This window comes from Leopardus geoffroyi, chromosome B1 (genome assembly GCF_018350155.1).
Source record: "Leopardus geoffroyi isolate Oge1 chromosome B1, O.geoffroyi_Oge1_pat1.0, whole genome shotgun sequence".
In the NCBI taxonomy this organism is placed as follows: Eukaryota; Metazoa; Chordata; class Mammalia; order Carnivora; family Felidae; genus Leopardus; species Leopardus geoffroyi.
In genome coordinates, this window is record NC_059327.1 from 13,248,611 (window position 1) to 13,274,485 (window position 25,875).

The 25,875-nt window shown below is 40.1% G+C and overlaps 1 protein-coding gene across 14 annotated transcripts in view; it reads left to right on the forward strand.

Moving 5' to 3' along the window:
- Positions 1–25,875, forward strand: part of TENM3 (teneurin transmembrane protein 3) — a 1,282,904-nt gene that overhangs the window by 828,978 nt on the left and 428,051 nt on the right. For 12 of the 14 annotated variants that reach the window (XM_045452383.1, XM_045452387.1, XM_045452410.1 and 9 more), the window contains one exon: positions 20,230–20,508. The exons of the other annotated variants lie outside the window; for them this stretch is intronic. In XM_045452383.1, coding sequence (XP_045308339.1) covers positions 20,230–20,508 — 279 coding nt within the window. The remainder of the gene's footprint in view (positions 1–20,229; positions 20,509–25,875) is intronic. 14 annotated transcript variants of the gene reach the window in all.

Consider the following 25,875-nt stretch of genomic DNA (forward strand, 5'->3'; position numbering starts at 1 on the left):
CGTTAGAACTGACGTAAGGGAACGGGAAAGGTTGACAGGCAAAGGCCTTTCACTCATTGAAAAGTGACAGTCCTAATTCTGAATTATCTCATGAGCCATGTAGCCCATGTGCTGATGTCTATCTGTTCATACAAGAGCCTGCTACCGAAGGGTTCAGATTTCTCTCTGACAGGCGATCTAGAACATTAAGGTTCTACCTTAAAACATCCCAGTGTCACATAATATAACCCGTTATGGTTTGGCCATTCACATGTATTTGTTGAACATTTTCACGCTCTGTTTTCTGCCTGTATACTCTACCAGTGGAGTAATGACTTCTGTCACTTGCCTTCACAGTCTGAAACCTACCAATCTCCATGCTTTCAGACAATAGCTTATTTTAAATTGGGCATACCTAGGTTTTTGTTTTCTAATACATTTTTTTGGAGATGCAGGCACGATTACTACTTATAAAAATAAAATCCTCTCCCATTTGTATTGCATAGTCAGTTTACACAGAACTTAGCATCCCTCAGCTATTTTAATCAGGAAATGAGGAAAAATAAATTAAACCGCAAATGTAAAGAATATATTCCTTCTTTCCCAGTCACCTTACAAACAGTGTGACCAACAGTATGATACTGAGCAAGCAACAAACTTCGGAAAAATAATGCAATAAATCATGCAGAAGTTTGGAAATTTTCCATGGTTCTCTTCTTCTCTCTATTGTGGAAAGAACCATCCTAACTAGATTGAAAGAACATTCACTCACCTAAACCAGTTTACCTCAAAGAAGACTCATTTGATTTGCTAAAGAGAGATTTTTTTTTTCCCCCTGAAGGATATCTTACTAAAATTACAGGTATCATCGTTTATGAAATGGGATATGGTAGCTTGACATAGCAGTTTTTTTTTTTTTGAGATTCAGTTTTTTTAATGTTTATTTATTTATTTTTGAGAGAGAGAGTGTGAGCAGGAGAGGGGCAGAGAGAGAGAGAGAGAGAGAGGGAGACAGAGGCTCCAAAGCAGGCTTTGCACTGTCAGCGGAGAGCCTGATGCAGGGCTCGAACTCACAACTGTGAGATGACTGTGACCGAGCCGAAGTCAGACACTTAACCGACTGAGCCAGTTTTTAAGGGAAGATATAAGACATAATATTTGAGATACATACCCTCGGTAAGCCAAGGGACTTCTAAGTCTATTGCACGATGTCTTACAATTCCAAACCCAAGTGGTTTTTTTTTTTTCTTTCGTATTGTCTACACAGCTGACATAGATTATCAGGGTACAGGTTCCACCAATTTAAAAAATAGTAGGTACTAGGAAATGCATGCAGTCTGAACCCGGTGTGAAGCCTTGCCTTTTGTAACAAAAACAACTAGTTTAGTGCCCTATCGGAAAAAAAAAAAAAAAAAAAAAAAACCCACAAAATAAAACAAAACATTGTGGAATACCATTAAAAGAAAAAAAAAAAAAAACCTCGGCACATGTGGCGTGATGCGTGGGGGAGGCTCATCTCCAACCCAAGCACAAGCATTTCGTTTAGGCAGCACGCAGGATGCTCAAACGGGTTAAAAATAGCGAGCTGAAATTTTTCACCTCCTAGGCAGCGCTAATCCGATGCAGACTGTTGTCGATGACATGGCCATACCATCTGCGGAAACCCTGGAACCACAGTTCTTAGGGGACCCAACAGTACTATTACTCAGCTTGTCGCCAGCCAGGCGGGGGGTGGGGGGGGAGAAGAGGGGCAGAGGGAAGAGAGAGTGAGCGAGGCAGCACGTGGAGGCGGCTTGTTGGGAGCAGCGGGATGAAGTGGGGAGCAGAGGTTTAAGGGCCGGAGAGAAAGGAAAAGCAGGAGTGTGGTGTGTGCTCGGGCCCGCTTTCCACCTGATGTGTTCGTCCATCAGGCCATATTGGAAACACGAATAGAATGTACTGCTACGTATTGCTCATGTGCACTGATCCCTTGGTATGCTCCAGTCATGGCACTAGCCAGGTTTTACGTGCACCCTCCCAGTCCTTGGGTGAGGTGGGTCCCAGTAGCGCCCTCCTTTGCCAAGTGGGGAGGCCTGACACCCCAGGGCTAGCGACAGCCGAGCTGGGGGCTTGAACCCGGGGCCGGTGTGCCCCTAGCGCTTGGCTTCCAACCTCTGTGCCGTGGCCAAAGCCGGAGAACAGGCAGTTCCGGGTCAGAATTCCCCCTTGCTTTATTGGTGCCCAGTTGTGGCCACTTTTGATGGTGTGGCTAGAGAGCAAGGAGGAGACTGGAGACATCTTTAGGAGATTCAGCGATATGATTACTTGGGACCAGGTGGGATGGGCTTGAGGGAGAGGGAGCTATTGCAAATACTTTCTCTCTCCTGTGGTTCGATACAGGGAATGTGTAGCCGGAGCAGTAAATGTAGGAGAGAAGTGACGAAGGAAAGTTTGCTGTCGGATTCTGTTCTTCTCAAGCAAGCATAATGAAAAATCCTCCTAGGCTTTCCTTTCCTTTGAACCTGACAAATGTCAGTTTTTCCTCCCTGACTATTATGCTGTGGGATTAATTATTTAATTGACAAAATGTGCTTCCTGCCACAACTCCTGACATCATACACATAATAAAAATGAAAGATGAAAAAATGTTACTAGTAGCCAAAGATCTTTGAACCGATTCCAAAGAATCATGCTAATGTAGCTTGTCTGTGGGGTCCTAAAACAACTTGTCAATCCTCATTCTACTTTAAATGACACAGGCAAGGGCCCCTTCAGCCCAAGGAAGGGATACGTAGAGACCCCTGTGAATGCAATTACTTGGAGCATTCAAACGTAGAAATATGATGCTTTTATGTCTCTTGACCGATTGGTGGCCTACTGTCCAACTTCATTTTTGTGGCTCTAGTGACTGCCAAGTGACTTTCATTAATTATCTATTCTATTTAGAGACTGCAAAGCCGGGGATGGTTGTGTTTTCACAATAATGTGTCATGTGACCAGATCCCATATAGATCTCTTTCTCTGTCTCTTTTCAAATCTCTTCCTATGGTTTATTAGGTGATGGGAATAGTTGTTGTTTCAGCAGCTGTGGAACCCTCCGTAGGTGTGATGGGGTTAGGGTGACAATGACCTGTTTTGCATTCTTGGGTACCATTTTCTTTGATTCAACTTTGAAGAGAATTTATCCCGTCAGGTCTGAGACACATTTCTCATGAAACAGCTGCATAAGATCATCCCGCAGTTTTAGAGAAGTGATAAAGTAAGAGATCTTTTTTTTTTTTCCTCTGCACTATGTGTATTCCTTGTAGCGTCCTCGACCGAATGAAAATATTTATCAACTCCAACAAGAAATGTTGGCCATGAGGGTGAATTTTGAAACAAGGCGACGTCTGGAAATAGGAACGCTTTTGTTCCGCAGAACCATATGTCTGCAAAGCACCTCTGAGACAGTCTTAACCCAAAATGTTTACCAGTCAGTCAGTTATTGGTGTTGGGTGGTGAATTGCAGAATTTTAAAATGAAAAGATCACCATTCACTCCTCATTCACAGAATGGCGGTGGGGAGGGAAGTTATCTGTTTTTAAGTTTGAACAACAGAGAGCATTATGTCTGTGTTTATACATTCCTGAAATCAAAATGGAACATACATCTGTAAAGTAGGAAAGGGAAGGAGGAAGGCAGGGTGACAAAGACAGGCGCTCATTGAACAGCTTGCTTCCGGTCCCCAAAACTCTCCTCTTTCCTTACCCCTGCTCCGGGGTTTGCCTTCTCTTCCTGCTTATCGCTGTCAGCAGTGCCCAGCCGTCCCCAGTTCCCCCAAATATGGCTTCTGCTTCTCCCCTCATGACATTGCTCATCTAAGACTAGTTCAAGGGTAGCAGACCCCACAGGCCCTGATTTTTGACTGCTGCACCTCCTTAGTGGGCTGCATCCTGAGTTTATCTTCTGTGCAAATATCCCAGCTGCTCGGCCTCTCCCTTACCAAGGAAAACTCTGTTTTGTGAAACAAAAGAACATTAGAGGAGCAGTCCAGGTTTTCCTGTGACCACGTGTCCAGGATTCCAACGTTATGGTGGCTTGAACGAAGCCTCATCGACCCATCCCCCAGACAACTCCTTACTTGCTCTGAGCTGGACAGTGATCCAGGGTGCAAAGGAGATCTAAGATTCTACAGAGTCCCCGGAGGACAACGCTGATGCAGGTAGTTTTTCCCTTTCGGTCGGATGAGCGCTCAGAATGGGGTGCAGCCCTGGGGTGAAGATCAGGAAGAAGGCTGTGACTTTGTGGCAGACAGAGACTGACCTGCCTCTCCATGGTCCTTCTGGGACTGAAAGTTGCCTTGCAAGAGCAGCTGGTTTCCTTGGCCCCTCAGGAGCTGAGGGAACCAACCAGATGCGTTTTCTCTGCTCTGATATCGCGGGAGTGCCAGCCAAGGAAAACGGAGGGGAGAGATTTGTCTCTAGAGTCTAGCAGGACTTACCACTAAAGCACCCCCGGAAAGCCACAACGTGCTTAGCGGCACCCAAATTGCAGGAAGTGGGATAGGCTGCAAGACAAACCAATCAGGAAGCTGCTGACGAACATGAGCAATGAAGATAGAGGAGGAAAACTTGAACCTAAATTAAAAAGCGTATGAGTGCTTATAGAAATCCAAGTACCAAAAAAGGCAGCAACAAGAAAACCGACAGTAACCAGCAAATGCTAGGCTGGGAAGGCTGCCATTTGCATGTGAAAAAATATAATAGATTAGTTGAAGAAAAGAGGGTGTTCACTGATCAAATCCGGATTCCTAGTTTTGAAGACCAAGGAGAAGAAACAACTCAAAACAAGAAACCAAGTGCCAGGTAAAATTAAAAAGAAAACACATGTGTATATGCACCCCCCCCCACACACACACTCACCCCAACACACACCCCTAAGCTCATCCTAGAGTTTTTTTTTTACCTTAGAGAAAGAAGATATTTTATAAGCTTCTACAGAGAAGAAAAAAACAAGTTACTTTTCTTCTTGCTTACAAAAGAAGCAGAATGAAGGTCTCACCTGCGACAATGAAAGGAGAAGACAGTACAATACCATCTACTGGGAGAGAAGAACAACAGCCCGGGGATCCTCTGTGCAAGGAAGACATCCTTCGTCTCTCAGAGTAAATTCAAGATAGTTGGGGACATGCAAAGATTGTACGCATGTCGTCTAAGAAAGCGTTCAAAAAACGATACCGATGAAATCAACTCGGCAGTATGTATGTGGACAATTCCCAAATGACGATAACAGAACAACTGGAAATGTCTAGGAACCGCTACCTGGGAGACCTTGAAAAAAGGCTCGACTAAAAAGTGATCACTTGTCTCAGCAATACCCAGGAGTTGGAGGAAAGTGGTATGGAAAGCAAGAGTTCTGGAATCTCAGTGGAAAAGGGAGAGGGCGAAACAGGGGATAAGGAGTTTTAGTAGAGAGAAATCATTGCTACTTTGCATTCAAATAATAGTGCAAAACATGTATTTGACTATGAATGTCCGGAAAGGGAGGTAATCATTAGAGGAAGGGAAAAACACAGTAGACCTACCTAATTAGCAGAAGGGAAAGGGAATGAATAGCAATCCGATCAATGTAGCAGAAACTGCTCCAAGGAAAAAGGGGAAACAAGTAAAGTCATGAATAACCATAAAACAAGATGAAAGAAGGCAAATCTACTATACTACATATTACATGAAATGTAAATGCGCTGAGTTTGACATAAACAGAACTATCCCATTGGTTTCTAAAAATTATGGGTATTTATAATAAACGGACTTAAAATGGCAAAAGGATGATTGAGAATAAAGAGATCCATAAAGAAGTATCAGGTAAATACCCACCAAAACAAAAAGAAAGAAGGAATGGCAGTATTAATAGTAGGCACAGCAGAATTTGCTATTAAAAACACTAAACAAGATAAAGAGGACCACAGAGTAAATGATAAAAGACAGAAGGATGACTTGCGTACATTAAACAATACAGTAGCTAATAGGAAAAAAATGGTTGTTAAAATACATTTATTTGGGGATATTTTTGGTTTACCTCCTTTGGAATCAGATCTAGAAGACAAAAATAAGGAAGCAATTATATAATATTAATATAAATTTTCAGTTAAACATATATATATATATATATATACACAGACATAACCATCAGATAGAAGGGATACAATTTTTCATAATTCTGCATAATAGTTACAGAAACCAATTGCGCATTTAGCCACAAAAATCAGAAAAGTAGAGACTTTAGAGATCAAAACATTTGATCATACAACTCAGTAAAATTTGAGATAAATAACAAAAAGGTAAACAAACGAAACCTTTTTTCTCTCATGGATTATGATAACCCTAGATTATGATAGGAAGCAACAGAAAGCAATGAAAAGAAAGTTCTGCTTTAAAAATTTGTGGGAGACAGAGAAAGCCATAATCATAGGAAAAATATATTGTCAATGAGGAGATTTAAAGAATAAAGACCAACAAAGAGGAATTTGCTATAGATCCTAAGAGATGAGTAAAAAAATAAACAGAAGGAAAATAAAGCAAAGGAAATGGAAGGGAGAGATAATCAAGATAAAACTGAAATTAAAAACAAACAAAAAAGCTGATTCTTTAAAATGGCCAAGGAAATAGAAAGCCCCTGATGATCCCAATTAAAAAATAATGAGAACAAAAGGAGAGACACTGAACACCGTGTAACAACTAAAAGGCACTGCTCCACACAATTCAAATCTAGAGGAATTTATTTTTTCTTAGCAGAATATGATTGACCCCAAATTATGTCACAACATGAAGAAAACTTTTCAAAACCAATTATCTCAGAAGAGAGTAGGAAAGTGGCTAAAAGGTTACCATTATAAAGGAAATAGTTCCTTTTGGTGGATTTTAGGATCCGAGGTGAATTGTACATAACCTTTAAAGTGGAGCTCAATCCAAGGTTCAAAAAGCCATTTAACACCACACACACACACACACACACACACACACACACACACACGATGGAAAGTACTAAAATTCATATTACAAAGCTGGCATAACCTTAATAGTAACCAAAAATCTTGATTAAAGTAGAACATAAAAGGGGCTATCTAGACCAAAATTACTTCTTGATATATGTGTTAAAAGTAGTCTAAATAACTGTTTGCATGTAAGAATCTAGCAATGTATAAAACGGATGATAGTCTAGGCCAAATTAATAACCAAGAAGTTACTAATCCTTGGTAGAATGTGAGGATTTTTCAATGTTAGGAAGTCTATTAACATAATTAGATTAATAAATCAAAGTAGAAAAACATGATCTTATCAATAAATGATGAAAAGGTTTGGGATAAAATTTAGAAACCATTCCTTATTAAAGTAAAACTCACTAAGTAAAACAAGAATAAAAAACACAAGCATCTGAGTCATATATAAGATGACCGCTAAAAAAATTTGAACAGTATTCTAATTGAGGAGATCCTAGGACCATTTCAGTTAAAATCAGGAACATGAGAGAGGCTCACCTCCTCTCTCACAATTCCTATTCAGAATTGTTTTTGATGTTTTAGCGACTGAACTAAGAGAAGAAAATGGAATCATTGATTTCTATTTTGCAAAACGTTAAAGTTGGCACTTTTGTGAACCGTATGTCAGTTGTATACATACAAAAACCACATGTCTCTAGAAGTTAAACGAAATAGTTGGAAGCAAATTCGTGCTTGGATGAATACAAGATAAATATACAGACATCACAGGTCATGGAGCATAGTGGTTAAGAGCATAGATTCTGGATCCAGGTGATCTGTGTTTGAGTCCTAGGTCTGCCATTCATTAGCTGCCTGGAGAGTGGCGTAACCTTGGCCAAGTAACTTGCTTGGACACATTACTTAGTTTCTCTCTGCTTCAGTTTTTTCCACGTAGATTGAACCTTAGTTTTCAATCTATAGTTGTTGAGAATGAAATGAGTTAGAATACTGCCTGATACACGTTAAATACTATTTTTGAATAATTATTAAACAATAATTGGCTAGCTTTGGAAGTCAGAATAAAACATCCTATCCAAACAGCAACAAACACTATAAAATTCTGTGGAATACATTTTCTAAAAGTGGTATGAGACCTTTTATGAAGAGATCTCTAAAATGTTATTGGAAAACATAAAACAAGATCTGAGTAGATAGGAAGACAGTCAATGTTTTTACATGGGAAGACGGATACCCTAAGAATACCAATTCTCCCCAGAATGTGTGGAAGTCAAGGTTTATTTTAAATTAGAGAAAGGGGTCTTAAAGTTCACATGGGGGAATAAATCTGAAAATAGTCAAAAACATATTTAAAAGGCTAATAGTGATGATAGAATGGCAATTAGATAATATATATATAATATATTAATATATTATATAATATATAAAAATATGTATTATATATATTAATATATAATATATAAAAATATGTATTATATATTAACATATCGTATAATATATATAAATATGTATTATATATTAATATATTATATAATATATATTATATATGTATTATATATATTATACATATATAATATATATATTAAATACATATATATTAAATACATATATATGTATAAATACATATATATATATAAATACATATATAATATATATATTAAGTCCTATGAGGCCACTGCAATCACATCTATATGATATTGGCATAAATAAGGATAAGTCAATCAGTGGAATAGACTAAAATTTCAGAAATAGATCCTAGTATATAGGGAAATTCAGCATGAAACAGAAAATGGTTTTTTCTATTCAGTGGGATTTGATAAATGGTGCTGGCACAACTGGTTATCCATCTGGAAGAATATAAAATTGGACCCATATCTCTCAGCATATTCAAAAATAAGATGGATTAAAGACAAATGTAAAAAATAAAGCAGGAAGAATTCTAGCAGTTAATTTAAAAGACTGGATAAAGTAGGATCGACTTGATCCACAAATAGCAGCAGGCTCCCAAAACAACGACTTCAACATCTAACAGTTATAAACCAGAAAACAAGAAGTCTAGAGGGGGACTGTTCAGGGTTCAAAGATGCCATCAAGGACCCAGGTTCCTTCCGTCTTTGTTTGCTCTGCCATCCTTAGCATGCGGCCTTTGTCCTGTGGATCCCCAGATGTTCGCTGCATTTTCATATTCCTGGCTGAAACAGAATAAAAGCAAAGGTGAGAAGTCCTTCTCCCCTTTGGACTGTTTCTTTTTACTCCCCGGAGATGTCTGTCTACGTCTCTTTTTTCAGAAATGTTATACTTGGCTACGCTTAGCTGCATGAGAAGAGGGAACATTTACTATTTTTGCTTTCCAGCTTTTATAACAGAGGAAGGCAAGGAGAAAGTGGTTGTGAATCCACACAGCCTGACCGGGAGACTACCCGTACACCTCGAGAGTAGGGGAGACCCTTCTCATAGAAACAGAAAACTCAGAAGAAAAAGCTTAAATGATTAATTTTGTATTTAAAACCTTAGGTATGTAGATTAAAATACCATAAACAAAATTATTACTTTGGGAATTATGTTTACGACCCACGTGACAGATATAAGGTCTAAGCTTTAATATATGAAGAGATAACTTTCACAAATTGAAAACAGAAAGACAAACAGTCCGATGGGAGAAACGTCAGGGATAAACCATTCATAAAAGAGCAAATTTAAGTAGTCGGTAAACATGTGGAAAGGTGATCGGTTTTCCTGTTAGTCTGAGAAAGGCAGTAGCTAACCCCAGCTCCTATCCCCCCACTGCAAAGCTCCCAACCTGGCTTCCCTCACTGCGCATTTGTGTACCGTGTGACTACCGGTGCTCTGCTTGGGGAATATTCCTCCCACCTTGGAAAGCGGAAAATTAATGGAAGAGGCTATGGTGGTGAGAGGTTTTCCCGGTTGGAATTCTGAACACATCTTTTCAGGGAGACAGCCTCCGTACCTGGATGTCATGCTTTACTGTGCTTTTCATCCAGTTCCTCAGACACAGAGAACTTCATTGCTCATATGTTCCATCATGGCCCCCTACATGTTGTTTTCATAGGAAAATATATCCAGTTGACCCTTGAACAGCATGGGGGATGGGGCCCTGACACCCCACACAGTCAAGAATCGACGTATAACTTTTGACTTCCCCTAAACTTAACTACTAATAGCCCACTGTTACTGGAAGCCTTACCAATAACATAAGCAGTCAATTCTCATACGCTCTGTATGCTGTATGTGTTATATTCTGGATTCTGACAATAAAGTAAGCTAGAGAAAAGAAAATGTTATTAAGGAAATCATAAAGAAGAGAAAATACATTTATAGCACTGTACTATATCAAAAAATACCCACATGTAAGTGGGCCCACGCAAGTCACACCCGTGCTGTTCAACGGTCACCCTCTCGACTTCTCAACACAAGATACTCCTAAAGTGAGGACTTTCTATACAATTGAGAAGTTTTGGCTTAGTAAGAAACCAAAAAAAAAAAAAAAAAAAAAAAAAAAAAAAAAAGCAGTGTATGAATCGCTTTACTCAAAAACTTTTATATAAGAATATGAAGAAAACAGAACAAAAATCCATTTGTAATACTAGAGAGAGTGGGGGGAGAGAGAAAGAAAGGAAAAAAGGAAAGAAAAGAAAAAAAAAGAAAACAAAAGAAAGAGCAGGCTGCACGTGTAGCTGAATATGGAAAATTTTGGGTTTACCTTCTTCCTTTCATCCAGCTTCAGCCAGGGTGAGATTTCATTTGGTGCTGGTCAGAGGCACATTGTCTCTACTGAACCATAACCACGATCCCCTTAAAAACAACTTCTGCTGGCATTGCCCTATAATGTTTTGCTGGATAAAGACATTTTGCCTGTTAGAATGATAGCATCCGTGACATATCAGGATTGTGCCGAGGGAGAGAATGAAGAGAGTTAGTGACATGTAGGTGGGACCATGCCTTTCAAATATTTTCATCAATTTCCAAATAGAAAAAGGCCCATTTTTAGCTTTTAGATATAGATTACTTGGGCGGGGGGGTGGGGGAGGGAAGTTTTATTGCTCGAATATTACTAAAATGATGAAAAATTTAAAAATCTTTCTCTATGCTGTACGTTCCAGAGAGGTCAAAAGAATTAGATTCATATTTCTTAGATGTAGAACATGAAAGTTATACATATCATTTTAGAGTGTCACTAACAGCACTGGGCTGATGTAAAAATAGTATTAACACCGCCTTTAAGATAACAATTATGTGTCTGTCTGTACCATTTTATCCTGCTTCGGAAGCGAAATGGGACGCATTCATTTTTTTTCCTCACTCCCCTTATTTTTATTTTATTTATTTGTGTTTTTTTGCATTATGAAAATATATTAAACGTTCCAGCATGTTGAAAATTGTGAAAGAGGAAGATTTGGGAGCCAAGAGCAAAATGCTTTTAATTTTAAAGACTGAGATTTAGTTTAGTCTTGGATGCCATTATAGTGAATAATGGGAACGGATCCTAGACTTCAAAAGAAATATGACCATATGGTCTTACCATTCAGCACTTAATGCTGCTATGAATTTCCAGTTATACCCCAAACTTTTCATTTCCCCAGTGTTCCCCCTCACCTCTGTCATCATACAAAAATGAAAGGAATCTGAAACCCTTTTTTTTTTTTTCCTGAAATACTAACTGATGCAGAGAAAGCTTTTTCTTTGTGAGCCTAGGGTTTTATAAAGAAAGACAAAAACCTGAAACATTAATCAGATACACCAGGCTAATTACCGCAACTCCAAAGTTTATTACTTTTAAATATTAACTACTTAAAATGATTCATTTAGAGATCAAAATGATTAATCCTTCTCAGTCACTATAAATGTCAGCGGCGGGATTAAAGGATTTAGATGGTCATGTTTACTCAACCTTACGTTTCTGTACTTAAAGACACAAGTTAAAGAGTTCCAGTTTATCATTGTTGCCCGTTAATGTTTTCCTCTCAGATGCCTCTTTTAGCTCCCCTGCCTGACTGATTGTTAACTAATTTTGGCTGTGAAAGAGGCAAGTGTTTCTCTCAGGCTTGGTGGCCAACCTGCTTTGTAGATTACCTACCAGAAGGTGTGAGTAGATAGATGGAGCTTATAGCCCTCCTCCGGACGCAGTGGGGGTAATCCTTTCCCCCTGCTTCAGCCTTTATTGGTCTGATGTCTTGAGCCCCCAGCTTCCTGCTACATTTTGTATCCGGTCCTCCCCACGTTGCCAGTTTCGGATCCACATCGTGAATCACTGTGGTGCCGCTTCAGTCGCAATTATTAGACGCCTGCTGCTTCGTGCCCAACCGTATGCATATTTATACCAATACCTACTGCAGCTTGACTCAGATACCGCCAGACAGGGTGTAGGCACGTATGATCACTCGAGTCTTAGATTGTTCTGAAAAAAAAAAAAAAAAATTACTAAGTGACAATAAGAAGCAAGTTCATTTCGGAATGCTTTTTGATAAAAACCAAGTGCAAAGTTATTTCTGTAGTTACAAATAGTTGCCAATATCAAGGTGACACCGTTTTGGGGGTTGGGTGTATAAATCCTTGGTGATTCATGCCTACAGAGATGCTCTTTCGTTACAAGTCAGCAGACTCACAACCGAATGTTTGTGATTTGAGTCACCAGACTCAAATCCATTATCTGGGTTTGCTGCCCCCCCCCACACCCCCCCCCCCGGAACTCCACAAATCTTCTCCTGAAGAAAATGTACGTTCTCTGGGCCATTCATTTTTAAATGTTTATTATTTATTTATTTATTTATTTATTTATTTATGAGAGAGAGAGACAGAGAGCGCATGAGCGGGGGAGGGGCAGAGAGCGAGGAAGAGAGAGAGAGTCCCAAGCAGGCCCTGCTCAGCACAGAGCCAGAAGCCAGGCCCAAACTCTGTGAGATCATGATCTGAGCCAAAACCAAGGGTCAGATGCGTAACTGACTGAGCCACCCAGGCGCCCTGGGTCATTCATTTTAACTCTGCTTTCTTTGTTCGCAAATACACTTGGGGTTTCCCCTTCTCACCCTCCTCACCAAGTTCGCCATGGCGCCTCTGTCTCCTGTCCTCATTGGCCGAGGTGCCCTGCACAGCTGAGTTCAGGATGAATGCCCTGGCCAACCTGCAGTGGCTTCCATTAGACTCGTGTTTTGAATAACAAACCGGATTCTAATTATGACATACAGATCATGTTCTCCGTCTTCTAAGAACTTGAGATAATCAGTATGTGGTTATGGGTGTTACTATCACATGACCAGGTAAATTGAGCAAGCCGCTGAAGATGCTTGCATTTTACATACAGTGTAAAATGGGGTGGGGCAGTTAAGGTATTTAATGGGATTTAAAGTTGAATTTTGAAATGTTGTTTTGTGTAGGGCCTTATAAGTAACGATTTATACCATCGTTGCAATTTCTGTTGCATGTTCAAGGGTGGGTATTCTGTTCAAACAGTGACAAATATAGCTTAAGAAGGTTAAAGCATTTGGATTGTCCCATAAATTATGCATTAGGTCTCAAAGGGGAAAAAGTTACATACACTTCTAGATTGTGTGATCTTCTTATCATTTTGCAAACGCAGCAAAAACAGGGAACTCTAGATAAGATGGTGGTGACATTAATTCCACAAGCATCAAATAAGAAATATTTGCCCAATTTGTAGTTTTGTGTTATCCTCCACTGTTGGGGGAATGTCAGTGCCTAAGGAGAGAGAATCCATCCAAACTCACAGCAACCAAGGAAAATATTTAAAGATAATTATAGATTATTTTATTTCCACGTATTAAGTGTATATTGAATCTTCTCTCTGTTTCCCAAACTCCATTTGGAGGGTTGTGACTATAGAAGAAATGAATGAATAGCCACCATTTTCCAAAGCCATGTGTGATGAAAGGAAGGGCAGAAATGAAATGAGAGACAAATATTGCTGTTCCAACATTTCTTACATAACTTTACGTCTTCAAAACCAATAAGGAAGGATTTTTAAAATCCAGCTTCTCCAGGAGAAGGTAATAAATTAAAATTCTAATTATGGAAGAGGAGCTAAACATTAGCAAATCAAAAAATATATATATTTGGGTTTTTTAAAGGATATAGACTTCAGTTTTTTTTCTTTAGTATGTTTTTTTTAATTTTTTTTTTTAACGTTTATTTATTTTTGAGACAGAGAGAGACCGAGCATGAGCAGGGGAGGGGCAGAGAGAGAGGGAGACACAGGATCCGAAGCAGGCTCCAGGCTCTGAGCTGTCAGCCCAGAGCCTGACACAGGGCTCAAACTCACGGACCGTGAGATCATGACCTGAGCTGAAGTCGGACGCTTAACCGACCAAGCCACCCAGGCGCCCCATAGTATGTTTTTTTAGATTAAGGGAAGTAACATGCAAAGTAAAACTTCACAACTATAAAATAGAGCATCACTAATTTCCTTCACTCACAGTCCCCTCTAAATGATCATCACAACAGTTTTCTAGCCTTCCTCACCTTTATTCATGCTCAAAACCATAAGCACTCACATAATCTGTTGGTTCTCTTTCTTGGTTTCCTAAAATGGGACCAGACTGTACACACCATTCTGCAACTTGTATTTTTTTTTTTTTTACTTAAAATATATACCATGGGCTTCCCTCCAGATTCAAAGATATAGGTCCAAACTCACTGTTTATGCTAGCCACATAGTGTTCCATTGAACAGGATACATAAAGTATTCAGCCATTCCCTTTCTGGTAAGCATTCCGGTTATCTTAACTTTTGCAGCCAGGACATAGTAATCATTATTTGTACATGCACATTTAAGATCAGGTGATTTTAGCCTCAGAAGTAGACTTTCTGTGCTGAGTATTTTTAATTTTAATGGAAAAACATTTTCAAAGAATAAACCAGCATGATAGAAAGCAAAGAAAAAATAATAGGATAAAATTATGATGAATTCACCTAGCGGGCCCACAGAATCAACTGTTTTTGAAAATCACAGCAATTCTTGGTTTGTACCCCAAATTTCAATACCGCTGACCTCCATGCCAATTCCCCATTGCACACTTGTGGTATGATATACTCTCTCACAATGTGGTATAAGAGAGAATCTACACATGATAATAAGTGTGGTATATACACAAGAGAAATGAAGATATATATTGACATAAACCTGTACATGAATGTTCATGGCAGCATTTCATAATAACCAAAAAGTGGAAACAACTCCAATGTCATTAACTGGTGAATGGATTCTGTAACTGAACCCAAGGGCATCGGCCCGAAGCACAGCAAAGCCAATCGCTGAGACATCAGGTATGCAGTAAGGGAACAATCTATTCAAGAGGCAGCCAGAGGAGGAGATGGGGAGGCAAGGCCAAATCCACTTCCCCAAAGGGGAACAGAGCAAGCCTTTTATGATCATAGGGATGAGACTACATTTATACTGATGAAAAGGGGCAGAGGGAATGTAAGATTATCCATAAAGAAAGATGGAGAATGTACATTGAGCGAATCTATCTGCAACACACATCCCAAGTTTATTTTGGAATGGAGACTTCACATCAGAGTGAGGCAGAACTCAGCCCTTGACATGTCGGGAAGTTACCTTGGGGCAAGGAGGAGGGCTTATGGGCATGCTCTGAGAGCCGGCATAGAGTTATCCCTGGTTAAGGAAAGTAGGGCCTTGCTTGTTCCTAGGCTGGGGCCGTATCCGTTGACTTTTGAGTCCAGGCTCCTGCAGAGACAGCTGGTGAGTTTGTTAGTGGGGTCTGAAAGACACAATAACAGATTAGGGGAAGCGGTTCTCTGAAAAACAAGTTTTAAACTCTCTGCTAATTTAACCTCATTCACCGTATGGGGCACGGATTCAATTCCCGCCCCCCCTTCCCCCCGAGTTATGATCATTTCTCAATCTTGATGACTTGGGACAATGACCACTGCAGCCACTTCTTTATCTCCTCATTTGAGGTCGGTTTGGGGTAAAGAGCAGTTTTTGCAGATCTTATCTGTAGCATGCCTCTGTGAGGGGCTACCAGAAGTGTTTAACCCATAGGTCACAGCAGCGAGGGAAGTCGAAACCACATGGACAGACATGCCAAGTTTTTCCCTGTGACAGATATCCCATACAACTGAACACTATTTGACCCTAAAACTGAAGGATGGATATATACTACAATGTGGATGAACCTTCAAAACGTTATGCTGAGGGAAAGAAGCCAGGCACAAAAGTCCACATACTGTAGGGTCTGTTTTATTTGAAATGCCCTGAATAGGCAAATCTGTAGTGACAGAGAGTGAATTGGTGTTTGCCTAGGGCTAGGGTGAGGAGAGGAGGGGTTGGGGGGGGGGCGTGGCAAGAGGAGGTGACTGATCATTGGTACAGAGTTTCTTGGGGGGAGGTGATAAAAATGTTCTGAAGTTGATTGTGGTGATAGTTGCACACCGCAAGGCATGTACCGAAAACAGAAAAAAGAAAAAACAAGGGAGAGAGAAGAGAGAGAAAGCAAAATCTAGACCATAGAGCAATCTAGACTTGAGGGAAGAAAATAACCGTGGGTTGGGACCTGGACCACCCAATAAACAGTACAGTCTGTTTCTTCTCAACGCACCCAGAGATAGTAGATGTCTTGCTTACTGGTGAACGTACTTGGCATTGCAGCTTTGAAAAATCCCTCCCTGCTCTGACAAGGTTATAGATGCTTTGTGAGAAAAAGTCCAAGAAGCTAAGCCATTTCCCAAGCCCCTTCCTTTATGGGAGGAGTAGCTTTGCTACGTGCCGACCTCACTTGAAGCATTTGTTCTTAGCTGGTCCTGTCCGCTTTGTCACAGACCTTTACTCATTTGTTTCAAAATGGGAACTTTTTTTTTTTTTTTTTTTAATGGTCCAGCCTGCCCACGTTGTTGTTTTTTCAGTTTTTAAAAAACAGATTTTCAAATTTGTAAGCATAGTAAAAGAAAAACGCCTAATCTGATCCAAGCTATCGTTGCCTTTTAATCACAGTGAATTTCACCCTCAGGTATACTTTATTCTCACTGCAATGTAGGGTTTTGGTACTGTTTCAAATTATAGTAGGAAATTCTGTGTTGGGAATTCATATAGTAGGAAATTCATATAGTAGGAAATTCATGAGGGTCATGTTGTTAGAGCCATCGCAAAGAATACAATCTGAAGAAAACATGGAAAATAAGAATAAATGTGTCCTTATCTCTTTCATGTTTCTTGAAGCCAAAGCAAGATGGCCAAGTTTTTAGCTGGTTCCAGAAGCATTTTTTCTACCTTTGTCTTTCCACTTTTGTACATTGACCTAAAGCCTTCCCTACCAACCTCACTCAGCCCAACCCTCCCACCTCTGTGATAACCTTCTGCCAGCTGTCTCTCTTCCCCGAGTCAGAAACCTTTCTTCTTTCCGTCATCTGTTTTTGATAAGTATAGCCCATCTTGCTAACACTGCTGCTAGATTGTGGAAAATAACCTGCTAGAACTAATTTATTCTGGTTTGATCCCTAGGTCTCCCCGGTGGCGTTTGCATTAAAACGGGGGATCCCACAAACAAGAATCCTTAACCAAAGAGGGGAATTGACATGAATAGGGTCCGAAGCACCTAAGCAGATCTGGGCTAGAGATACTTTTGAATGAAGGAAAAGTGAAAGTCAATGGCTGTTCTAAAATTATTTGGAAATGATCCTCTCCTCACCATCAAATGCTGCATTTCTTTATGCTTGTCAATTACATCTGTCCAGGGGTTTATTTTTAAAGCCATTCTCCTTTAGCCTTTCTTTATACTAGTCACAATTGACATAAAGTATCTCTTAAACCAAGTCGTGAGAACGCTGAAAGATGAAAAAATAGAGGAGTAAAGTGATTTGAACAGAGCTAGTGAGTGGCTTTAACTTAGATCTGCTAGAGGTCGGGTTTAGTGTTCTTTTCTAGAGGAAATGACAGCAGACTTTTTAATTTAGGAAGCCAACCTAACAGGGTTTCCTCCGCGTGTGCTTGCTTTCCAGCTTGCGTTTCAGAAAGAGCCCGTAAGAGTTTTGAGTTATTGTGAGATGTTGATTTCCGAGGGTCAGATGTTGAAGGAGTTTGGACTCTACGTATTGGCTCATAGGGATGGTGCTTTGGGTATTTATTTGCAAAGTGAACTGTGTTCACATACCTGAGCAACAAATAATTGAAGACAGTTTTCTGTTTTCCTTCACCTCATAGATTTTTGCATCAAGATGTTACCATTGTAAAAAGTCAATAACGTGGAAAATGTTTTAAGTTGCGTTTCAAAGATTAGAAAGAAGTTTTACTGCTTGTAACCTCTCTCTTATTTTTATTTTCCAATATGGGCACCTCCCCAAATAGAGGAAAGATGCAGAGGATTTTATCATTCATTTTTGCCCTTTAAAAATTATTATGTATTCTTCTCTTGAAAAATCAACATGTCTAATGGTAATATTTAACTGTTTTTGACCCCTTTCTTCCCTCTTCCCATTTAAAATGTGATGTATAAATAACAGTGGAGAAATTCTCCCACCACTATTCCATTAACTGTCCATGACATTGACCTTTTTTGGGTTTACTTTCAGAATACAAGCTACACTAATTCTTTAAGAAAAGATTCTGAGAATACTGTGCCTTAATTCGTCAGGCTTGCCCACTTTTTCCACTGTCCAATGGGCTCTTTTTCCCTTTTCTTCTTCTCTTTTTTATTTTCCGACATGTTTTTTGGTTCAGTTACTTATTCAAATCTCTCTGGTAAGCAGTTTGATTTGCAGCTAATTGTAGCAACAGATTTTCATTATTTATGAGTGTCATTGTCAGAACCCATTTCGAAGTCTGACCAAGATAAAGCTGATTCCGACTTCTGATATGACCACAGCAATAAAGCAATTAGCCACACTAGTTAAAATGTGCTGAGGCCTGGAGGCTACTGATACCTTTATAACCAAATATGTCCTATATTGTGCATTATGTTTGACTCACTTCCTAGAAGATTCAACATGTTGTTATTTTATCACAAATCACCTATGACATCCGCTTTTAAAACAGACAGTGTTGTGTTATCTCTCACACCAGCCAATTAACTTTAAAATGTTCGTAGATTGAAGAGATAGAAGTAGGAAAATGAAAACTATGAGTGATCTAAATGCTTCACATTCTTGAAAGGTTGGTTTTATGTAGTGGCATTTAAATCAGTCGTTGTGTGCTGTTATTCTTTACATGGATTTTGATTCTGGTCGGTACCTAAATCTAAATCTCAGACTCCATCACACCAGCACGAGACAAGAAAGAGTCATATACCTGCATCCTACAAGCAAACATATTTCTCCCTCTACTCATCCAGAGGCCCATAAAACATACGTGAAAGTTCAAGAATACATACACGATTGGCAAAGTCATTAATAAGAGTAGTCATTTTAAAGTGTCACCTAATTTAAACACTTTTACTTTAAGTTATTGCCGTGTCGTGGGTTTTATTATGCTCAATTTATTAGTAAAGGCCCACAGGGTTCACAGCCGTTTATTTTTCAGGGAACTTGATTTTATCATTAATTTTTAAATACATTTTTCTCCCGCTTTATTTTTAGAGTGCACTTTATTTGCAAAAATTGGTTTACTCTGATCAATACCGATGTTTCCAGGTGATTACTAAAGCACAATGTCTAGAAAGTCATATGTCTGCAAATTTTCAAGGCATGACACTCCAAAATATAGTATATGTGTACACACACACACACACACACGCACACACACACGATTTGTGTTTACATCGGTTGCTAACTTAAGGTGGGAATATGTAATAAAGATTGACCAAGCTCCTATTTCTACTTAACAAGTAACTTAGTCTCTTTTCTCTTGCAAAGGAGTGACATCTGAGTGGGAAAAATCCCATCATTTAGGACTAGAGCCAAGACACCAGAGATAACTCTGACAGTTTCTCTTGCTTCCCAAGTTGCGAAACAAACTTGGATCACTGATAACCAGTCCTTTCTCTGGGCTGAGTTGGCATGGCGTGTTCTCCTTGGCTTACCCCACCCCCCTCTCTGGAGGTGCTTACGGGCTTAAGTGGATGACAAAGGAGCTCTAAGTGGGGGTGTGTGGGAAGTCAGGGGAGGAACCCCACCCACCCGCCATAATTGCACCCACTTGACCATATGCCATGCTTTGCTAATGTAAACACCTGGTGCTGATAACTGAAAAACCTGAATGCTTGAGTGTTTATTTTAGGGAGATTTCTTAAAAAAAAAAAAAAGAAGAAGAAGAAGAAGAAGAAAATGAAACATGTACTCACTAGTTGTTATCTTTTTTTCCCCCTAATTAGGACAGAATTTTACCCTAAGGCAGTTAGGAGTTTGTGAACCAGCAACTCGAAGAGGACTTGTGTTTTGTGCGGAAATGGGGCTCCCCCACAGAGGTTACTCTATCAGTGCAGGGTCAGATGCTGATACTGAAAATGAAGCAGTGATGTCCCCAGAGCATGCCATGAGACTTTGGGGCAGGGGGGTCAAATCAGGCCGCAGCTCCTGCCTGTCAAGCCGGTCCAACTCAGCCCTCACCCTGACAGATACGGAGCACGAAAACAAGTCAGACAGTGAGAATGGTAAGTACCATTTTTTGCTCTATAATGTTGGCCTTCAGAGCTGCTGTCTGTTTTAGTCAAATGTGGGGGCATGCTTCTCTTCCTTTCTTCTCTCCTCACATTTCTTCCTTCTCTTTCTTCCTTCTTCCTTTCTTTTGGTTCTAACGCAGTAGAACTCAAGAAGTGTCCTTGAATAATGCATTTTTTTTTTCCTGGAAAAAAAATCAATATTCGACATCAGATTGTTAAATTATGCAAGCGGTCTATGATGTGTTAGCTATAGTTTTGAAAAACATTTTAATTATGTACAGAAAAAAAAAAAAAAGATTAGCTTTGACTTATCTTGGACCATGTCACCTGTTATTCTCTGTGGGGTAGCAAAGCAAATGGTGATAAAGTTTACCCCAGAGCCAGCTTGTAATCAAAGATGTCTTTGTAGATTCCTCTTGAAGATATCTCAAAGTTGCAGAATCTTAGAATGGATGAGTGAGCATACAGGATAGTTTATTAACAGGGCTCAAGTGATTGAAGAACAAATTTGATCATGCTTTAAACTTACTAGTTGATGAGAGCCATTGAAATTTTGGTAAAGAGGGAGAGTGTGGTTTTTGATGTGCTTTGCGGACTGGATTATTATGCAGTTCGGTCCACACACACAAATTGCATTGTAGGATATCCAAATAGCAGTGTTGCATACTGTAAGAAAGGTGTCTTTATAAATTATTGGGATTTTTTTCCTAGTGCCAATGCGGGATAATAACAACAGTTCATTTATATACAATGATAGCTTTAAAAGGAAACTTAATTTTTCGTCAGTATTGCTTTTAAGAAGAATTGGGGCGTCAGTGCCAACGTCCCAGACAACAAAAGGAACATTTCTCTGTCGGCATTTAGTACTAACGGTGCCCTTGCTACTTTAATATAGTTATTGATACTATGTGTGTATGATGCACCAGGAAGCAAGGAGAAAATTAAAATGGAGGAATTGCATGACATTTGAAAAGAAAGATGGTTGTTTCACCAACGGCATTTCATTTGTATTATTTATTGACCAACTTTGTCAGCTTCGCTTTGCCATAGGAAAGCAGGTCTGTTCAGCTTTCTGTTTTAGCTGTCACAGGACGGAGTGGTGCCTAATGCTTTCACCCTTACTGGCTTCCCTTCGAGTCACAAAAAAAAGTCTCACTTAAACTAACACAGTATCTTATGTAGAATACTTCAGCGCGTCAAACCAAAGTCAAGATCGATTAATGATTCGCACTCACCGTATTCATTTTGGAAGTGTCACTTCTTGATGGTGGCTGGCTTTATTCCAGCCCCAAACAGGAAACAAGGACGGTTCTTTCTGACAAAATGAGTCTTCGAATCAGGCTGCCAGCGTTTCTCTGAGCTAATCCACTCACCTCCATAAAACCTGTATTTGTAGCTGCTTTCACTGGGGATTCAGAAGTTCCTGACCTTAAATGCGTAAGCGTTGGTACCAACTTGGTTTCCTGTCTATCCGAATCTTCAGGTACGATGGTTATATTCCAACGTAGCACTCGGCCTTTGATTTCCCTAAACTACATGATTAAAACTTATGGTAGTTATAGAAAAGAATAGAACGCCGCAAGATAATGCATTCGTTTCTGATTATCTGCATTATATCCATACCCATATCCATTAAACATTGTCTCGTATTGGGTCAGGTTGTTCTTTCCACCCACAATCTTTGCGGCATCTTTATCCTTCCCAATGACAAATGTATCCTGTTAGAGCATCTGTATTCGTAAAACAGAAATGAAGTGTACGATTTTTAAAATTCTACACCTGCTGAAGCGATTTCACGGTGAATGCCCCAACACATGCCGTTTTTTGTTTTTTGTTTTTTGTTTTTTCCTTTTTGGAAAATCTAAAACTTACCACATTTTCAACTTTTAGTTAAGAGTATGAAATATCCAAATGGCAGGGAGGAGAGAAGGAAGACTGAGTTTCTCCCTACCATGGACCCTCACCATCTGCATGGGCTGTCATTACTTAGAGGAGGTCCTCGCCTCCCCTGCTCCCTGGTAGACCTTGTTCATGGAGTTACGTCAAGGTGAGAGAAGGTGTGCTCTTTGCTGGCTCCAGGTGCTTGTTATGAAGCAGAATGAAGAGAGACAGGAAGAGGGTGTCAAGGGCCCTGCATCGAAATTCAGAACATTTGGTAGCATTTGTTGAGAGTAAACAGGTCAGCCAAGTTAAGAGTATAGAGTGTCAAAAACAATGTTTGTTGAGCTGGGCAAGGGATGACTTAAACTCGTGTTTACTCTTTTCCCCAAGGTTTGGCTGTGGTTGTTTAAAAAAAAAAAAAAAAAACACAACAACAACAAAAAACATTTTGATGGTCCAAGAAGTCCCAATGAGGTCAGCCTAGGGAAGAAAACAAAAGAGCAAATAAAATAGATATGGCCTCCGAAGGAACACTGGTTGTCGCGTAGATTTAATATGTACGGCCATAGGAGCATTTCAGATTAATTTATTTGTTCTGAATTGTCACTGATCAGTCCGAAGGAGCAAGATTCCACTAAAAGGAATTAATTGCATTAAGAGGTGGGAAAGCATACTTTTCTGGGATATGTAGCAGATCTTTTGAATTGTGGAATGAAACAAGAGTATTGAGGAATTTTTTTTTTTTTCTGATATAAAAACTATGGATATCTTTCTTAAGCTGAGTTATAGGGAAAACTAGAATCCATAATCCTACACACGGCCTTCTAACATCCTTCTAAGCCGTATCCTCAAAACTGTTACGTAGTTTGCTGTTACTATTTCCGGTCAAATATTTCTAATATAAAATAAACATAATTGAATTCTGTCCTCGGTTATTCTTCACAGCTCTAAGTTTGAGAGGCTAGTGATTTTTCCAGTGATATCTTTCTTTGTTTTTCATTATTTTAAGTGTCTAATATCATTCACTGTACTAGCTTCAGATGCATCATTGGAAGTTCTATTATATCACTATAGGTCGAAACAAGAAGGACATGTGAGAAATAACTCACCAAAATGAAACGAATTTAGGAACCAGACATTGCCTTGTTTTCATCCGGTTTAGCACTGGAGTTTTCGTTGACTGTTTGCATCATTTGAAATAACTGTGAATAGGCTGTTTTCCCCAGAAAACTGTTATTCAACATTTGTAAAATTATGCAAGCCAAGTGCCCGATGTTCTAGTTGAAACTTCAAAGAAGAGTGTAGTCACTAAAAGGGATTAGGTTTCATTTATTTATTGATAAAGAGGCCAACAGTTCAAGTTAAGAAGGCGCTAGAAGGGCTGTGAGGCTAATGAAATTTTGATGGTCTGAGCATCCCACAAGAGGAAAGGAACATTCGGACCATGTCACACGTCTCCATGTTAGCAGAGATTCAAAACAAGTGATAAAATTTATTCTTTTGCAAAACTAACTCTTCACCAACCACGGGGATTTGAAGTTAAAAAAGCATTTAGGGGAAAGAATTTTTTTTTTTTCCGGTATATTGAGTTACGTATGCAATTCCAAATGTTGATCTTGTTCTGAGTTAAGGATATGGGAGAAGACTGTTCTAGACACATAGTGCTTGCTGTGGTCGTTCTCCTCATTCTCCAGCCAGATACTGGTGGGGCAGTGGTTTGTGGTCACCTACTAAGCCGCCGTTCTGGTAAGCTGTTGAGAGGTGACAAAATAAACGTGATGAGTCGCCCTCATCAAAGGTAGAATTACCAGTATGCTCTGGGTTGTTTTAAGCATCTTTCCTGTCTCTGATGTATTGTTAAAAGACCCCCGGCTGAATTTCCACTCTCCAGCTTTGCAGGTAATCTGATCTCAGTTCCAACTGTCTATTTAAATGTCAGGAACAAAGGACTTTTTTTTTTTTTTTCCCCAAGACATCAACCTTTAAGCTTTAAAAATGTTTGTTTGTGCATCTTTTCCCAGAAGAAGCCAAAACATAGAACATCCTTTGTCGTCCGGCGGTGCGGCATCATGAAAGGTGCCTGGGTTTAAAAAATTTTTTTTTTTTTTTCAACGTTTATTTATTTTTGGGACAGAGAGAGACAGAGCATGAACGGGGGAGGGGCAGAGAGAGAGGGAGACACAGAATCGGAAACAGGCTCCAGGCTCTGAGCCATCAGCCCAGAGCCCGACACGGGGCTCAAACTCACGGACCGCGAGATCGTGACCTGGCTGAAGTCGGACGCTTAACCGACTGCGCCACCCAGGCGCCCCTAAAGGTGCCTGGGTTTAGAATCACACTGGTCAAGGTTTCAGTCTCTTCTTTCAGCAGCCGCGACTCTTGGCTCCTGAATCACCCGGAGCTGGAGTTCCCAACTTTCCCCTCTCTGCCGGCTCGCCTTCGGGGGTACTGCAGTCCCAGAGGTGCGGTGCTGTCCTGCTGAGGTCCTCGTCTTGGTTCATCTCCCGCTCTCCGTAGTCTCTCATGCCCCTTGGAAAGCCATGACCTTTGAAGTTAGACCAGGAGGAGCTGGCACTCCTCTTCCGCCTCATTGTCATTCTGGACCTCGAGGGCCTCCACTGAGGGATGGTTGAGGACATGTCGTCAGGGGGCAGATCACCTGGGTTTGCATGGGTCCCACCACCTCTGCGCTGTGTGACCTTGAACAAGGTAGTTGACCTTCCTGTGCTGCAGTTTCCACAGGGGTAAAATAGAGAAAATGGCACATAGCATATAGTCCATATAGGGCTGCTGTAAGGATTAAACGAGTTCAGATCTACAGAGCTCATCGTGTGCCTAGAACACTGGCGTCGAGTGAGTGCCCAAAAGTGTGCGTTCTTATCATCTGTAAAAAGTGGACGATTATGTCTCCTTCCTAAGAGGTGATGGGGATTGAGTTAGATAAGCATCATCAAGTCACCTCCACCGTTTTGGCCCACAGCGAATCCCCCCTCCTACCCACCCCCGCCTCTTTCTACTCTCTCTCTGTCTGCATTAGTTTTGTACGTGTGTCGAGGGGAGGGAGAGCTAGTGGTCTCCAGAAAAGGCACTGATAATTTGCATAGTCTGGTGTTTCTGTCGCCATTTATTGACTCTTTTATTTTCCTCCCAAACCCCACATCCTTTTTAATTTACTGTAATTAAATGAATGTACATTGAATGGTGCCGATAATTAGTCTGATGGCTGTAGACTTCAAAGACTTTTAGCCTGCTCCTTCCCCTCCTGGCCAAAGGAAATTTCAAAAGTAGTGTTTCCCTCAAAGGCATGTTACTTAGACAGCCAGTCAATTAAAAGGCAATTACCTGATGCTCATCAGTTCACACGATAAAATAAATCATTCCTGAAAGACTTTATTTCTCACCTGGGGTCTTAGCAATATACCTGTTGTAGGACCTCACTGATGCCACACTAATTGTGCGTGATCCTGAAGTTTTAAG